Source organism: Nelumbo lutea, chromosome 1, assembly GCF_056320005.1.
Source record: "Nelumbo lutea isolate HS-2025 chromosome 1, American lotus-T2T, whole genome shotgun sequence".
NCBI lineage: Eukaryota > Viridiplantae > Streptophyta > Magnoliopsida > Proteales > Nelumbonaceae > Nelumbo > Nelumbo lutea.
The window spans coordinates 192446417-192465091 of record NC_142684.1 but is presented as its reverse complement, the minus strand read 5'-3'; the positions used below and the strand labels follow the sequence as shown (position 1 = coordinate 192465091).

Sequence of the window (18675 nt, the reverse complement as noted above, 5' to 3'; positions counted from 1 at the left end):
GCATTGCTAAGGGACTAACAATGGTTAAGTTGGGGAGTGTGATGACTCTGTATTTTGATGCCTTAAGGGAATCATTTCAGGGGTATTTTCAGCTTTTAAATAGTCAAAATGTGCCCTCTTCCCAGTTAAATTCAATACTATGACCTCTGAGGGTCTTTGTGCAACTTCTGTTAAAAGCTAGGGAAGTTTTATGGCTGAAATGCAGTTTTTGGGAAGTTAGTGTGAAGTCCAACTGAGAGAGGGGGTGTTTTGTGAAAAACTGAGAACAGGAGGGCGCCTCCTATCTGCTAAGCCCTGAATAGCGCCCCTCCTACTATGTTACCTTGGTCTCCTCTCATTAGCAAAACCTAGGGCGCCTCATTCTTTTCATCCTTAGCAAACCCTAACTACTCAATCTCCACATTCTCTCCCTTCTAATCTCCACCATTCATTTTAGGGCACTCTCCTTTTAGCTTTTTAACCCTAGGGCACCACCTAACTTATAATCCTCACCATTCAGCCCTAATCATTAGATCTCAGTCCTCCATTTCATTTTATATCTCAGCCATCCACTCTACGGTTCCACCCACTCCTTTTAATCTCCACCTTTCAACCCTAGGCGCCTTAATCTCCACCCTCCATTTCCGGGTGCCCAAATCTCAGCCCTACATAATATTGGGCACCCTCTCCTTCTCTTCTCAGCCTTAGGATCAACCCAAAACCATCCCAACCCTTCATTAGAAACCCTAGGGTGCCCATATCTTTGCTAAAACCCAGCTGCCGCCCCCCTCTTCCTCTCTAACTCCAATTGTGTCCATCATTCTCTACAAAAATGACACAAGGGCTCCTGAGAAGGGGTTGGATTCTACCCCCAAGTAAGACAAAAGGCTGATCTTGAGAAGTTCATGGGTAGAGAAAAAAGAGGACGCCTAGACAAGAGGAGGGGTTCTTGCTTGCAATTTGCCAAAGCCATTACTGCCACCTATGGATTTGGATCCCACCCATTAGCTTTAGTTTTAATTTCCATTCTTTCATTTCCAATTATGTTTCTTTCTTTCTGTAATTTACTTTCATTTAGTTTAATTTTTGTTTTCTTTTCTGTTGATCTAGAATTCGTCCAAGTAAGACGGAAGACCTAGCTTGATAATTTTGAGGGTCAAAGGAGAGATCTAGAGACTGCTACCTCTGATCGGATTACAGATTCTTTATTTTGTTTCTTTCATTTATTTATTTTATTTTACTTTTAATTTTCAGCAATGTTCGAATTCAATTTTATTTCAGTTTAATTAATTAAATTTTATGTTTCTGTAATTCCCAATTGTGTTCTCTTTCTCGGATTTACATAAATAACAAAATTTCCCTCGCTTCCCTATGGATACGACTCGTTCTCACCATTTATTGTGTTTGTAATTATTTGAGAATCAAAAAAATTTTATAAATATTAAACTGGTGTTTCGAAGTGCTTAACGACACGCTTCTAGACACACCAACCCCCGATGAGGGGGAAATTTGCATATACCAGCATTTTTTGGAGTTTGGCCTTAGGTTTCCCCTTCCTCCTTTAATCTCTGAGTTGCTAGAGTGGTATGGCATCACTATCAGCCAAGTCATCCCCAACACCCTTAGGACCATTATAGCCATTCTGGTGTGGGCTCGACTTTGGGATGTGGAGTTGACTTCAAAAAAGTTTCGTGCCATGTTTGTGCCGAGGAAGCACGCTTCCAAGGCCAGCATGTACTAGTTCTATCCTCGGAGGGAAAGACTGGATTACAACCCTTCGTCCGTCCATGGTTAGAAGGACAAGTTTTTCTATGTCTCTTGTCCCGAAGGATGGAGGTTCAGGTCGAGGTGGGGAGAGGCCAGCGTAGTAGTCAACAGGTGTCCTCCTCCGCTCTAGGACGAGGAGGCCATTGATGTAGCCCACCTACTCGTGATGGGGATAATCTAGGCCAAGCCGTTGGTGGAGGAGGAGGCTTCGTTAGTGTTCGTGGGGCTTAGCCCTGTCCCCCTCGGTAGGAGAGATCCTACAGTTTCTTAACTTGTTGCCCCTCGTCCTTGTTTTGCAATATTGATCCATTTTACTTTCATTTGCAAAGGTTCCCATGGACACCAAAAAGATTTTTATAGAGCGTGCTCGCACCAAGCAGAAGGAGCGAGCGAACTAGAAGGCAGGCTCATAGATGTCATAGAGGCCCGCTGAGGTCCTCGCCAAAGGGGAAGCTCCCATGGTCCCTACCAAAGGGACATCTACCTAGGTACCTGCCAAAGGGGCAACTCCACAAGTACCAATCAAAGGGAAGGGGCCGGCCAAGGTCACGAGAAAGCCAACCGAAGCCATGAAGGAGCCCGCCAAGGGGGTCGAGGAGGGTAGGAAGAGACCTATCAATGAGGCCTTAAGAGAACAGCCGCCGAAGAAGGTGGTCCACAGCGAATGTCCAATTGGAGACGCCATGATGAAGGGTCCTCCTGCTAAGGAGCATCACTTGGGGCTCTCATCTACCCCTGCATCTGCATAAAAGTTCGCCGAAGGGGCCGAGCACCCTTCCAAGGTCTTCCGCCCCTGATGGTCAGTTCGTGAGGGGGACTCTATCACCGAGGAAGGGGTCAACTAGGCCTTGGTGATCGGGGCCATTCTCTCAAGAGATCACTTCGGATGATGCAGATCTCACCGTAGGTCGTATATGACCAAGGGCTGCACCACCTGGCGGAGGTAAGTTTTTTGTATTCATTGCGACGTTCTTTTGTTCTCTCTTTTTTGTAGCTTTTGCTGATGGTTCTTGGTGCAAACCTGTCTCCACTTCGTCGGTCTGAGGGACCGGATGAGCCTCAACCTAGTCCACCTAGACAGGCTCGAAAAGGAGAAGGAGAAACTCCAAAAGACTGTCGCCGCTGCCAATGAAAAGCTCACAAAGTTCTGGGCGAGCCACAAGGATGAGCATATGCTTTGGCTAAAAGTCAAGGAGAAGCTAAAGGAGGCACGGAAGGACCTCTCTAAGGAACAAGAGGAGAGGGTTTGCCTCGAGAGCATCGTCTCTGAGGCCTAATGGCGGACGGCCAAGGCAGAGAGAAAGGCAGTTGAGGCGATAAAGCGGACATCTGAAGCTGAAGGGAAGACTGCTGAGGTGTTGAAGTGGGCAGCCGAAGCCAAGAAGAAGGTGGCAGAGGCTGAAGGGAAAACAATTGAAGCACTAAAGGAGGCAGCCGAAGCGGTGGAGAAGCGGGCAGAGGACCAATCGGTCCAACCTTATCAGGCTTACCCACAACCTCCTCAAGCACATACAATAAATAACCAATTCATGCAGCTTCAGCAGCTGATCCTAAATCAGCAGCAGTCAAAGCCAAGGCGAGGAGAGAAGTAGGGAAAATACCGAGTCAACCGGTTGCAACTCCTAGAAATCAGCCACTGGGTTTTTCTTCACAACAAACTCAGCTACCTCCTAAGAATCCTCTATATGAAAATACCAAGGCCATTACTGAAAAGGAGCAGGAAGACCCTAAGTTGGGGGGAGAAGAAGAAGGAAAGGAAACTTTAGAAGAAGAGCCTATAGTAAACCAACCCGTAGTTCCTTTTCCAATTGCACTCACAGTCGAGCCAGTGCTAAAGAACAAAGAAACTCACAACGAGGAGAGCCAGAAAGTCCATATTAACATCCATTCTCTCAATGTGATCCAACATGTCCCTGCCTATGCCAAGTTCTTGAAAGAGTCGTGTACTCAAATGAAGGAGCCACAATCGGCCCCACAAAAATTGATGCTCTCGGCAGATGTTAGTACAACTCTCCTAAATCAACTCCCCCAAAATAGGAATGACCTTAGTGCTCTTCTCATAAGCTATGCCATCACTGGAATCACCTTTGATCAGGCACTAGTGGATTTTAGGGTCAGTATAACTCTACTTCCATCCATTTATGATAGGTTTAGGATCGGCGAGTTAAAATCAACCCCGATAATTCTGCAACTCGCTAATTGGTCAGTAAACACTCCTCGAAGTGTTATTGAGGATGTCATGGTTAGGGTAGGTTGTCACTTCCCATTGGATTTTATCCTAGACATGACTCCAATCGAGGAGCTGAACCATATCCCAATAATCTTAAGATGTCCATTTCTAGCAATGGCTAATACAAACATCAACCATAAATCGGGAGAAATGAACACTTCATTAGGAAAGCAGAAAGTCCTATTAAACGTTTGTAGTACTCCTAAGTATCCAAACCTAGGGGAAGATGAGTTCAAGGTAGATATAGTGGATAACATTTTAAATGACTTGTTTATCCCTTGGTTAGCTCAATTTGAGCCCTATCTGTCTGAAGATGAAAGCGAGTCAGAGAGTGTAGATGGAAAAAGTGCTTGAATGTGTCCGGCTGAAGATGTTAAACTTAGCACTAGTTCGAAGACAACCCAACATAATTTTTAATTACTTTTAGGATTAGAGTTTTTATTTTCTTGATTCGAGACCAGGTGGCATACTTTGAACCCCTTAGGAAAATCCTACTTGTAGTTCCCTTTGGCCCAAATCCTCTTCGCGTCAGTCGAGTCATGCCATTAGGGACAATGGCATTTATGTTGGGGGTGAGGAAAGAGAGAGAAAAATTGAAAAAAAAATTGAGAAGCTAAGCCTTTAAATATGTAGAATTAAAATTTCATTGAAAATTAAAAAAAAAATCTATTAAAAGAGATTCCCAAACAAAAAAAAAAAGTTAAGGAAACTAATAAAAGAATTTTGAATTCTTTAGAAATTGGTAGTAAGTGATAGGGGTCAAAATGGGTCCTATTTGAATATTGTTGAAACCGTTTAGGAATTGGAAAATACTCCTAAGTTTGCCCCTGTTAAGATAGGAAGAGAAAAGTTGAGAAATTAGACTAAATTCTTCAAATTATTATGAAACAGTGGACTACCCTGAATAATGTTCCAAAAAAAAAAGAGAGAGAGAGAATAAAAGGTTAATGGACACCCTATACTTAGTAACCAGGTCTCTTCACCTAAGTCAAGTGTCGAGATTTGCGTCAAACGGAAAAGGAAATGCCAAAGACACTTAACTAACACTTAGTAATCGGGTCTCTTCACCTAAGTCAAGTGTTAAGATTCACGTAAAACGGTGAAAGATAACAATAAAAATAAGTTCAAGGGTAGAAATTTGCTATCAGAAATAATAAGAGGAATACATGTTTGATTTTAAAATCAATCTCATCTTATCAAGATGGTTTGCAAATGGAAGGGTAAATAAGATTTTTAAGCCATGTTTCGGTAATATTCAAAATAAGACAGTTTTACCCCTAAAGCCCAATACCGATCTATATAGAGTTTGAGAATGCTGGAATCAGGATGCTTGATTAATTCTATTAGGGATGACCTTGTAATGGGAAAGATCTATATACTCAGTATAATTTTAAGGCTGTTTTGCTAAGGGACTAGCAATGGTTAAGTTAGGGGTGTAATAACCCTGCATTTTGATGCCTTAAGGGCATCAATTTAGGGTTATTTTTTGCCTTATAATAGTTAAAGTGTACCCTTTTCCCAGTCAAAATCAATTATTTGACCTCTAAGGGTCTCTGTGCAAATTATGTAGAAAAATGAGAAATTTTTTAGGCTGAAGTGTAGTTTTTGAGAAGCTAGTGTGAAGACCAATTGAGAGAGGGGGTGTTTTTGTAAAAAACTAAGGACAGGAGGGCGCCTCCTATCTGCTAAACCCAGTTGGCACTCATCCTATTGTATTACTATGCTTCCCTCTCCTTAGCAAGCCCTAGGGAGCCTTTTTAACCTAATCTTTTCACTCTTAGCAAACCCTAGCCGCCCCTAAGTGTTTAATCTCCACCTTCCACCTCTTTTAATCTCAACCACTCATTTTAGGGCACTCCTTTATAGCTTTTAAACCCTAGGGCGCCACCTATTTTGCTAATCCTCACCATTCAGCTCTCCTATAATTAAATCTCAGCCACTCCCTCCATCTTATATCCCAACCATTCAATCTAGGGCACCACCTGTTCTTTTAATCTTAACCCTTCAACACTTGTTCTAATCTACACCCTCCATTTTTGGGTGCCCAAATCTCAGCCCTATATAATATTAGGTGCTTTCCTTTAATTTTCAGCCCTAGGATCACCCCAAAACCATCTTAGCCATCCATTAGAAACCCTAGGGCATCCATAACTTTAATAAAAGCCAACTGCCGCCCCCATCTTTTTCCCTATTCCTAGTTGTGTCCACCCTTCTCTATAAAAAGGGTCCCAAGGGCCCTATAGAAGGGGTTGGTCAACTCACCCAGTTAACAAGGCTAAGGTTTTTTGAGGAGTTCAAGGGTTATAGAAAGGGAGGGCGCCCAGATCTTGTTAGGAGCGGTTCCTACAAGCTGTTCAACCATTCTGCAACTACCTCCACTAGATCTGATCAACCATTCTTTTCTTTTCTATTATTTTAATCTATAATTTTTTAGATTTAATTCTTGTTCGTTTCTCCATTTTGCAAATCTGAATTCATTCGGTTCAAGGCTAAGGTGTCTTGAGGGGTTCGAGGGTTATAGAAAGGACGGATGCTCGGTTCTTGTTAGGAGGGGTTTCTACAAGCTGTCTAGCTGATCTGCATCTACCGCTACCGAATCCGAATTCTGGATCGTTTTTCTTTATTTCTTTTATTTCCCTTGTTGATTCCCATACTTTATTAAATTCTTATTTTTATTTATTGTCTTATTTAAATTTGAAACATTTAATTTCAGCAATAATAGATTTTATTTTCGTATTTTCTGCCATTCCCGATTGCATTCTCTTGTCCGGATCTAAGTATATATTAATTTTTCACTTGCTTCCCTATGGATATGACCCGTTCCTACCCATTTACTATATTAGTAGTTGTTTAAGAAATGAAAAAATTTACAAATAATTAAACTGGTGTTCCGAAGTGGTTATTGACACGCTTTCGGACACACCGGTGATTTCTAGACTCTCCCAAGGAGGCTGCTGAGGTCGCCAAGGTTGTCAGTGGTGGCACGGACTTTGCCCTTGATGTAAATGAGCTCGGCCTAAGAGGCCACAAAACTTTTTTTTGTAAAGGCTCAAAATTTGATGAAGTGTAATGATAAAATCAAGCATTCTTTTTGAACACTGTGCTTCTTTTGTTCTGTGAAATGTGTTCTCCCTTTCTTTCTTCTTTTTTCTTTTTCTATTACCAAGGGGTCCCTACCCCTCCCAACGACGAGACCATAGTGCACAGATGAAAAGTAGCTCATTTCACGCATGCCTCAAGTTGGTAGGAAGGGAAGGCCAAGGTTGTTTAGGCAAAGCCGAGATGGCCTGTCGAACCACGAGGGGGGGGGGGCGGGGCAAAGGTGAGGCTCGCCTGGCTCTCTCCTCTCCAAGTGGTTGCTTCGATGAGGCAGAGGTGACTCTCTGAAGAGGTTTAGGTCTCGGGCCGAAGAGAACTGCTGAGTTGGTCGGGGTTGCCATCTTTAGCTAATGGCGCTAAGTGTAGAAGACCAAGAGGCCAAGTACTGCTTAGGCGGGTGGTGAGGCGTGTGAGACCTCAGCCATCCTGGTATAGTCTGATGAGGCATTTAGTTAGGGTGTTCGCTATTAGCAATATGCCTTGGTGACGGTTTGGCAAAAGGGAGCAGTCCTCGGGAGTGAAAGAATGGTAGGATCCATCTAATGGATGCCATAAAGGTTGCAGAATGGGTGGGCGAATTTCAAAAATTTCCTACCTTCTCTCAACTGGGAATCATATTCCCTAAGTTTAGAATACAATATTCAAGGATCCTACTTGAACCATAATCAAACCATATCTGTACCAAAAGATAAATTGGAGGAATATACCTGATCCGGAGAAGCAGTATCTCCCAAAGTTGGTGTTCACGCCCAAAGAATGCTCCAAGATCCGTTCCTGCTGAAGATGACATAGCTGTGAATGGAACAGAACCAGCAGGGTGCGTCCTACACACTGGATCCTTCACAAGAATCCTCTGGAAGTACTAAACACTGAATCTTTTTCAGTCTTTCTTGCAAGACTGATGTCAAGAACAGATTTCTTGACCTTCTTTTCTGCAAAGATCTAATCTTGCAATGGCAGATGGCGGCGGCAGGAGGAGATCTCCAAAACGAAAAGGCTGAACTACTATTTCTGTTTTTCTGGAGAGTATGAATGTGAGATCCTATCTCAATTCGCAGGAGATATCCTATACCTCTTCAAGGTGGTTCGAAATCTCCTCCTTTCTTCTTGATTAAGAAACCTCCTTTTTAGGAGGTTATCCCAATCCAAATCAGTATTTGGATAGGGGATAATCTTAATCCTTTCTGCAGATAGAGTTAGCTTACTCCTGATCTTATCAGGAGGTTACCAGATTCAAATCTAATTTGAATTTCGTCTCTAAGAGTGGATAAGGCTAAAGGCCCAATCCTTTTACTAACTTTAATCTCAAATTTGCCCCAAGGATGGGTGATCATATCAGCCCACCTCGAAATGGGCTTTTGGCCCATTAAGTGTTCAGTGTCTAATTACTTTCCAATCTGCTGCCCAGTTGGGTTTCTTTGTATGGCGTGGGACCCAAGCATTGATCTACACACCAGCCACATGGGTTCGGCCCAGCCTCTAAAACAAGGCCCAGCTGAATTCACTGAAAAACTCAATGAACCCCTTGAGTCCATCATATGGACCCTATGGGCCCAACACTTACATTAAGTGGTCCCTGGGCCAAGCCATCTTATAAAAACCCAGGGACTGTGGGCAGATGCAAGATTAGCCCATCAGGTATTATCCTCAATGGTCTTACACTTAACCCCTCAGCCCTTAATGATCAAGCACTGCCCGACAAGAGAGGACCTCTCCCTCGGCTGCAAGGAACAGTGCCGCACTCTCCTCTCACATGGATCCCGGGAATTAAAACCATTTGCAAACAATTCGAAACCGTACATATATATAAATATATTAATTTTGCAAAACAAAATTCCAACGATTGAAATCAACTGCCGGCAGTTTGGTTTCAATCAGAGAGAGTGCATTCCCAATCATTAACCTTTGTCTGACAAAGTGGCTGATTCTGTCACTATGATCACCCACTCAGATGAATTCTCAAACTGCCCCAACATACCCAGGTTTTGATCCCCGCTAAGGATCTCACTGAATGGCATATCAAAGGCGGCCTAATCCAACACTTAGTGAAATGTCATAATCGAGTCTAGGGGTCAGGTGTAACTTTCCAGTTTTGCCCATCTATCTACAAGGTCCAGGGCAATACTGGAAATCTGGTCCGGTTCAAGGATTCAAGTAATCCCATACTACATGTGCCTCGGGTCTTACCCTGATGGCTGAGACAGGCCATCCCAACACTTGGTGGCACACCAGTATCAACCTTGGCAAGATAAATCTCCCCAGACTTATCCAACGGCTGTGAACATTTAAAACTAACATGAGTCTCTATAAATGTCCAGTTTTAGGGTTTTACACAGAATTAAACCAAACAACATGAATCAAACATGCACTTTATTTATTTCCACTAAATAACAAAAGTACATCAAATCAGATTGAAGCTAAGGGCATACAAAACTATCTAACAGCTCCCACTTGCACTTAGGTCCAATCTGGTACAAGCCGGAGTCCCATACTTTCCACGTGTTTCTCAAACACCTTCTGTGTCAGTGGCTTAGTCAATGGGTCTGCCACATTATCCGCTGATGTTACCTTCTGAATCAGGACGTCCCCTCTACCAACGATCTCCCGTAGTACATGGTACTTTTTCTCGATGTGCTTCGACTTCGAGTGAGCCCGAGGCTCTTTAGCATGGGCGATCGCTCCATTGTTGTCACACAACAATGGGATGGGAGATGTGCTGGATGGAATCGCTCCCAATTCGTGTATGAACTTCTTCATCCACACGGCTTCCTTGGCAACTTCACTTGCGGCAATGTACTCGGCCTCGGTTGTGGAGTCTGCAGTGGACCCCTGTTTGCTGCTTTTCCAGCAAACAGCACACGATCCTATCGTGAAAGCATACCCAGATGTAGACTTTCTATCATCTGGATCCGACTGGAAATCGGCATCAGTATACCCTAGAACTTGCAGTGAACTACCATCGAATACCAGACAAAATTCTTTTGTCCTTCGAAAGTATTTGAGTATGTTCTTCACAGCAGTCCAATGCTCCTACCCTGGGTTTGCCTGGAATCTGCTTACCACACTCACCACCTGAGCAATGTCAGGGCGAGTGCACAGCATGGCATACATGATGCTCCCTACGGCTGAAGCATAGGGAATGTCTCTCATGCTCTCAATCTCCTCAGAAGTCTTGGGAGACATCTTCTTGGAGAGAGTGACTCCGTGCCTGAAAGGAACGTTTCCTTTCTTGGAGTTCTCCATGCTGTACCTCTTGACAATTTTGTCAATATAAGCAGCCTGGGATAATCCAATTATCCACTTCGATCTATCTCTATAGAGTCGAAGACCCAGTATGTATGAAGCTTCTCCAAGATCTTTCATGGAGAACTGCTGTGATAGCCATACCTTGACCGAAGTCAACATTCCTACATCATTCCCAATGAGTAGGATATCGTCCACGTACAACACCAAAAAGGTGATCGTATCCCCAGTGGACTTCCTATAAACACAGGGCTCATCCGGATTCTGCTCAAAGTCAAACGTTTTGACTGCAGAATCAAAACAGATGTTCCAACTCCTAGAAGCCTGCTTAAGTCCATATATGGATCTATTAAGTTTACATACCATGTCTTCCTGACCAGCAGCAATGAAGCCTTGCAGCTGCTGCATGTAGATATCTTCACTAAGATCTCCATTCAGGAACGCGGTTTTGACATCCATTTGCCAAATCTCATAGTCATTGTACGCTGCTACAGCTAGCAGGATCCTAATGGATTTAAGCATGGCCACGGGCGAAAAGGTTTCCTCATAGTCGATGCCTTCTTTCTGAGTATACTCTTTCGCCACCAAACGAGCTTTAAAGGTCTCATTCCTGCCATCGGGGCGCTTCTTCCTCTTGTAGATCCATTTGCAACCAATTGCTTTTACCCCGGGGGGCGGATCCACTAGAGTTCAGACTCCATTGGTCTCCATTGAGTCCATTTCAGCTCTCATGGCCTCCACCCACTTCTGGGAGTCTATGTCTAACATAGCTTCCGCATAAGTCACGGGATCCTCTTCACTAGTCAAGGTTTCCACCAGGTAACTATCCTAGTCATAACCATATCGGACTGGTGGTCTGGATACCCGGGTGGTTCTTCTAGGTTGGTAATTACCTGGAATTTGTGGGACATCTCCCACTGCTCCTGAGCTCTCCTCATCAAGAACTATTTCCTGACGATGGGTGTCCAGGATGTAATCGGATTCTAAGAACTGGGCGTTTCGACTGCAGAACACTTTCTGCTCACTCAGGTCATAGAATAGATAACCCACCGAATCCTTTGGGTAGCCTATAAACAGGCAACGACTGGTTTTAGATTCCAACTTGTCCACACTTGTTCTTTTAACGTGTGCAGGACAACCCCAAATCTTCAAGTGTCTTACACTTGGCTTCCTTTCCGGTCCAAAGTTCATATGGAGTTTTCGGAACTGATTTGGTTGGAACCCGATTCAGCACGTAGATAGCAGTCTCTAATGCGTATCCCCAAAAGGATGTGGGTAATTGTGAGCATACGAGAAGTGACCGGACCATGTCTAACAAGGTCCTATTCCTCCTCTCTGAAACACCGTTGAGTTGAGGTGTAGCAGGAGGAGCTAATTGTGACACTATCCCATTGGCCTTTAAGTAGTCCCTGAATTCGTCAGAGAGATACTCGCCACCTTGATCTAATCGAAGGGCCTTAATTTCTCTCCCTAACTGTTTCTCGACTTCCTGTCTGAACTCTTTGAACTTTTCAAATGATTCAGACTTATATCTTATTAGGTACACGTAACCATATCGTGAAAAATCATTTGTAAAGGTGATGAAGTACATGTGTTGATTCCGTGTCCTAACACTCAGGGGACCACATACATCAGTATGTATTAGGTCAAGTGTGCCTTCAGATCTTTCAGGCTTACCGTCAAATGGCCGCTTAGACATCTTACCTTGAAGGCAAGGTTCACAAGTGGGAAGATTTTCTACAGTTAGAAAATTCAAAGGACCATCATTTACCAACCTTGTGATTCGGTCAGTACCGATATGGCCAAGTCGGTAATGCCAGAGGCACGTGGGACTTACTGTATCACGATTCCTTTTCTTGGGATTTTCGACCGACGTAGTTTCGGTTAAGTTAGTTTCCAGAGAAGGATGTAGAACATAGAGACCGTTCTCTTGTTCCCCGCATGCGATGAATTTATTATTCCGTTTAACAGTAATCACATTACTAAAATAAACAGTATATCCATCAGCACACAGTTTTGAAACAGAAATTAAATTTCTTCTCAAGTTCTGTACATAAAGACAATCTTTAAGTACAAGTATTCCTTCTTTAAAAACTAATTCTACGGTTCCTATTGCCGCTGCTGCAACACTTGCAGTTGTTCCCAAGAATAATGTCACTTCACCTTCACTCAACCTTCTGCTAACTTTGAACCCCTGCAGTGAGTTACACGCATGAGTTGAAGCCCCGGAGTCAACACACCAGGACACAGAAGTAACTAACATGTTAGTTTCTATGACACAAGTTTCGATGTTACCTTTCTTAGATTCCAGGTAGGCAGGACAATTCCTCTTTCAGTGGCCGGTCTGCTTGCAGAAGTGACAGACATCAGATGCCTTGTTCTTCTTCTGCTTCTTAGGATTGGTAGCCTTCTTCTGAGGCTTCTTTTGCCTTTCTCTTTTTCTTGCCCGATTTGTTAGCTTCAGCAAGCATAACTACAGGCTCATCCTTCTTGAGTAGATCCTCGGCTCTCTGCAACATATTGCTGAGTTCCTGGACGCTGACATTCAGCTTATTCATATTGTAGTTCATTGTGGACGCATTGAAGGAAGAGGGCAAAGAATTGAGGATGGCATCCACTTGCGTGCCAAGATCTAGCCCGGATCCAAGAGCTTCAAGTTCGTTAATGTAACCCATCATCCGAAGACAATGGTCATGAACTTTCTGCCCTGTGGTCATCTGCGCGGTCATGAACAATTTCAGGACCTTCTGTCGAGTAGAACGGTTATGCTCTTCATACATTGTTCTTAGACTGTCCAATATGTCCTTGGCTAGTTCGATCTGATCGAACTGCCTCTGTATTGAGTTGTCTAATGAGGCAATGACAAAGCAGCGGGCTAGGGAGTTCTTATCCTCCCACTCTTGGTAGTCCCTCCTACGGGCCTCAGAAGCCCTATCACCCGGACGTTCCGGTGAAGGATTTTTCACCACCTTGTCTAACTTTTCAGAAGTTAGGACCAGCATAAGATTTCTGTACCAGTCGGCATAGTTTGGGCCCTTTAGCTTGTTATCGTCTAGAAGCTTTGCAAATTGACCGTTTGCCATTTTCTAATGAAATAGCAAAATCATTAGTCCACAACCTTAGTTTCATTCATGTTACCTACATAGATATGGCTTTTAATCTATGTTCCATTCCCATTTGTTCATCTCTGAGATTTCCCTCCTTTCTCAGTGACGGAGACGATGAAATGTCTCTGGAAATGTGGGAAATCACATGGGGTGCGTGAAGCCAACTGTTTCAGCCGCATAACCTCACCACCTTTCTGTGACGGATCATATCCACTCATCAAATGAGTTTCCCTTTGGCCTCTGTCAGACAAGGTTCAGAGCCGTTTTCAGGTAAACCTTTCTGTCCAGTGAGTGCTTACCCATCATATTCAGGTTACGCCAAGGTACCGTGAGAGAGTTCCCATTTTCTGGTGAAGCCCCTCCCACATCAGTCTATGACGCCCCTATCATCTTATGAAACACTCTAATAGATCCAACAGCAAATGGATAGCCCAATTTTATGGTGCGTTTCCTCATTACTGAAGGACCCATCATTGTGCTAATGACAGAAGGCCTTTAGAGAGTCCATCATATGGGTCTCCCTATCACATGCATTCATATTTGCTAGAGGGAACAAAAACGCCCTAGTTTTAATTTAGGTCAAACCAGAGTGGCTCCCACTGACTTTCATAAAGTCAGATTTCTGGTGGGCCTTAATCGGCTAGGGGTTCCGTACACATCCCTTTTCAGGGTTGTGGGGCCCACCAAACAAAGAGGGGTCATCCAATGACCTTGAAGGACACCATGAGCCTTCCATCTAAATTTTCCAAACAAACAGTGTTGGGGCCAACGACTTGCTTGATCCTATAGGGTTCTTCCCAATTGGTGCCCAACTTTCCTACTCCATGTTCGGGGGCCATGACCTTCCTGAGGACGAGGTCTCCCTCTTGGTAATGCCTTTCTTTCACCTTGGAGTTGTAGTAGTGGGCCACTCATTGCTGGTAGGCAGCCACCCTGATTTGCGCTTGCTCTTGGGATTTTTTCAGAAGGTTTAAGTTTGTTCTAAGTGCTTCATTGTTCTCGGCCTCGTCATACACTTCGATCCGAAGTGTTGGATGGCCGATTTCTATTGGAATTACTACTTTCGTATTGTAAGTTAGGCTGAAAGGGGTCTCTTCTGTGGCCGTCCGAGGTGTGGTTTGATATGCCCAAAGAACACTGAGTAGTTCGTCAACCCACAAGCCTTTGGCTCGATCCAACCTGGTCTTCATTTCGTCCAGGATGGTTCTGTTTGTGACCTTGTCTAGGCCGTTCATCTGAGGGTAGCCCATTGAGGTGTACTGTTGTTTGATTCTGAGGGAGGCACACCTTTCTCGGAACTTAGCATGGTCGAATTGCTTTCAATTGTTGGTGATAAACATGTGGGGGAGGTTGAAGCGGCAAATGATGTTTTTCCCAAAAGAAGCTCTTTATGGTTTGAGCTGTAACGGTGGCTAATGGTTCGGCAAGGTGAAGGATCTCCTATACAACTTTCCCTCCAGCAAAGTGTAGTGTCATACCTGGCGTTGGAGTCGTCTAGCTTCTTTCCTACCGTCGGGCAGTCATCTTGTCAGTAGGAAGTTGATGATAGGGTCCATCCAAGACGGTTCGGTCTCTAGCGAGAGTACTTGGGCTTCTTCTATAGAGGGCCAAAATAGCTTCTCCACATGGACAGTGCGGCCGAAGTCTACGTCTGAAGTACTTGCTAGCTTAGAGAGGGCGTCGGCTCTTGTGTTCTTGGCTTGCGGTACTTGTTGCAGGGAGAAGCATTGGAAATGGTGGGATAGCTCTTGAACTTTGGCGAGGTACTTAGCCATGCTTTGTTCTCTGGCCTTGTACTCATCGTTGACTTGATTCACCACCAACTGTGAATCGCTAAATACATCGATATGCTTGGAGCCGAGGTCCCTAGCAAGCTATAACCCCGTAAGGAGGGCCTCATACTCGGCTTCATTGTTGGATGCTGAAAAGTCGAATCTCAGCACATATTCTATGATGGTGTCATCGAGGGTGAGGAGGACGAGGCCCGCTCCGCTTCCTTTGGCGTTGGATGAACCATCAACAAAGAGTCTCCATGCTGGATGGGCTTCCTCAGCTGGGCGTGTTTCTTCTGGTTCATCTTCGAGGTGCCGGGCGAGGGGTCTACTAAAGGTGCACTCTATTACGAAATCAGCTAAGGCTTGCGCTTTAATTGTGGGCCTCGGTTGGTATTGGATGTCGAACTTAGACAGTTAGATGGCCCACTTGAGCAGGCGTCCTGAGGTCTCAAGCTTGCGAGGATGACCTTAAGGGGCTGATTTGTCAAAACCATAATGGTGTGAGCTCGAAAATATGGCTTGAACTTTCTGGCCAAGATAACGAGGGTCAATGCTAACTTCTCCACCTCGGGGTACTTGGTCTCGGCGTCACAGGGGACCTTGCTAACATAGTATATAGGTCTCTGGACTTCGTCATCTTTTACCAGGACCGAGCTGATGGCTTCATCCCCTACTAACAAGTATAAGTATAGCGTTTCTCCTAATGCCGGCCGAGCGAGGAGGGAAAGTGAGGTGAGGTATAGCTTTAGCTCGTCAAAAGCATGCTGGCATTCCTCCGTCCACTAGAAATCTTTCATCTTCTTGATGGTGTGGAAGAAGGGAAAGCAGAGGCCGACCAACTTTGACATGAAGGGGTTGAGAGCAACTATTCTTCCGGTGAGCCTCTGAGTCTCTTTCATCGACTAAGGGGGCGCCATGTCTAGTATGGCCTGTATCTTGTCTGGGTTGGCTTCAATGCCTCTTTGGGTGATGACGAAGCCCAAGAATTTGCTTGAGGTGATGCCGAAGGTGGACTTGCTTGGGTTAAGCTTCATGTTGAACTTGTGCAACGTGTCAAATGTCTTGGCCAGGTCCGAGGTGTGTGCTTTGACTTTCAGGCTCTTCACTACCATGCCATCTACATATGCTTTGACGTTCCTCCCCATCTGGTTCTTGAACACTTTGTTGACAAGACATTGGTAGGTGGCCCCTGTATTCTTGAGTCCGAACGGCATCACTTTATAGCAATATGTGTCGTGCTTGTGATGAATTAGGTCTTCTCCTCATCCTCAGGGTGCATCTTTATTTGGTTGTATCCGGAGAAGGCATCCATGAAGCTGATTAGCCCGTACCCTGCAGTGGCATCGACGAAGTGGTCCATCCTCGATAAAGGAAAACTATCCTTCTGGTAGGCTCGGTTAAGGTCTATAAAATCAATTCAGATCCACCATTTCCCATTAGCATTCTTCACCAAAACCACATTTGGCAACCAGTTAGGGTAGTGTACCTCTTGGATGAAGTCGGCATCGAGTAGCTTGTCAACTTCCTCTCCTATAGCCTTCCATCTCTCTGATTCAATTTACCTCTTCTTTTGTTGAACTGGCCTAGAGCTCAGGTACACTCTCATCTTGTGAGTAATGAATGAGGGGTCAATTCTGGGCATATCAGTGGCGGTCCAAGCAAAGACGACAGCGTTAGTCTTGAGGAAACTTACCAGTTCGGATAGGCGTTCATGGGAAGGATGGACCCAATGTGGGCTGCTTTCTTAGGGTCTGCCTCATCTAGGGGAACTGAGATGAGGTCCTCGGGTAGCTGGCCTCGGCTCGTTGGCTCCTCCCTGAGGTTGAGGCCCTCCAATGATAGGGCCTCCTTGTTCTTGCCCTTCAGCGCAATCACATAGTATTGGCGGACGATCTACTGGTTCCCATGAACAACTCCAACGTCATGATCGATGGAGAATTTGAGGGCCAAGTGGTAGGAAGACATGGCTGCCCTCAGCGCGTGAAGGGTAGGCCTCCCCATTATTGCATTGTAGGGGGAGCCAATGTTCACTACCAGGAACTCATGCATCCAAGTCACCTGGTTCGGTTTAGTCCCTACTGTGATCAAGGTTATCTTTCCCTCTGGTCTGAAGACATTACTAGAGAATCCAACTAAGGGAACGTTAGCTGGCTGGAGCCACTTGGGCACGAGATTCATCCTTTCGAAGGTGTCGTAGAAGAGGATGTCGGTCGAGGAGCTGCTATCCACTAGGATCTTCTTCACCATGTAGTTGGCGATGATTGCTGCGACCACGAGGGCGTCATCATGGGGGACTGTGACCCCCTTTAGGTCCTCGTCCATGAAGACGAGAGCCTTCGAACAGCTCAGTTCCTTCGGAACATCCAGGTAGTTCTTCTTCTTAAGGGCTGGCCCCTGGATGTTCAAATACCTGGCGTAGGCCTTGCGGCAAGGCCGAAGCTGAGGCTCCATCCAAGGACATGCCCCTGACGATGAAGTCGATGATGCCTGCCAGTTGTTGGTGCTGCTGCTATTACTGTTGCTGTTGGGAGGATGAGGCGCCAGCCTTTCCTCCTACAAACTACTTAAGGTGCCCACGGCAGATGGGGGACTCTATCTCATTCTTGAGATCGTAGTAGTCCTCTGTATCATGCCCAGTGCCACGGTTGTACTTGTAGTACTTTTTTGGATTTCCACTCCTAGGTTCCTTTTCAACTTCTCAGACCACTTTACATACTTCTCCTCCCCGATTTGCATCAGTATCTGGGCATGGGTGGAGTTAAGTGGTGTGTACTCCTTGTAAGCTAGGGTCAAGGCCGGTGGCTTCTTGTTGTCCTTGCTACTGTTGTTGTTGTGGTGGGGGTTGTCCCTGCCCTTCCTCTTCTTTTTAGGGGGGCCATTGTGGCCCTCAGCTTCTCTTTCCTGATGGTCCCTAGCCAAAGCCTCTTCGGCCGCAATATACTTTTGGGCTTTCTTGAGGAACTCCAACTTCATCTTCGACAGGGTCTTGGCAACCGAGCACTTGAGGGCCAAGCCGGCGCGGAGCCCATTAATGGCAACGTGAATAGAGACCATGGGGTTGAGGTCATGGACCTCGAGCTTTTCCTTTTAGACGCGATTGATGTAGGACCGCAAACTTTCTCCCTGCTTCTGCTTGATCGACATCAATGAGACCACACTTTTCTGATATCATCTACTATAGGTCAAACGAGCAAGGAACAAACTGGTAAACTTCAACCATGAGCCGATTAATCGAGGTGGGAGGCTGGAGAACCAATGGCGAGTTGCCCCCTTGAAGGTGGCTTGGAAGGACCGGCACGTCAAGGCATCGGAATACCCATAGAGTATCATGAGTGCTCTGAAACCTTCCAAGTGGTCATCGGGGTCAGATCTCCCATCATACGTCTCTAGTGTGGGAGCCTTGAAGTGCTAGGGGAGAGGTTCTGAAATGATGTCTGGGGTGAAGGTTCCATCCTCCCTGTCTAATTGCTTTGGT

General features: G+C 45.1%; 2 protein-coding genes across 2 annotated transcripts; one reads left to right on the top strand and one right to left on the bottom strand.

The window, feature by feature from the left end:
* Nucleotides 1-3697: 3697 nt before the first annotated feature.
* On the top strand, nt 3698-4330 carry LOC148880078 (uncharacterized). Its single transcript, XM_088976004.1, has one exon. The coding sequence runs from the start codon at nt 3698-3700 to the stop codon at nt 4328-4330; it is 633 nt and encodes a 210-aa protein (XP_088832130.1).
* Nucleotides 4331-17093: 12763 nt separating this feature from the next.
* Nucleotides 17094-17651, bottom strand: LOC148880077 (uncharacterized). Its single transcript, XM_088975995.1, has one exon. The coding sequence runs from the start codon at nt 17649-17651 to the stop codon at nt 17094-17096; it is 558 nt and encodes a 185-aa protein (XP_088832121.1).
* Nucleotides 17652-18675: the final 1024 nt, after the last annotated feature.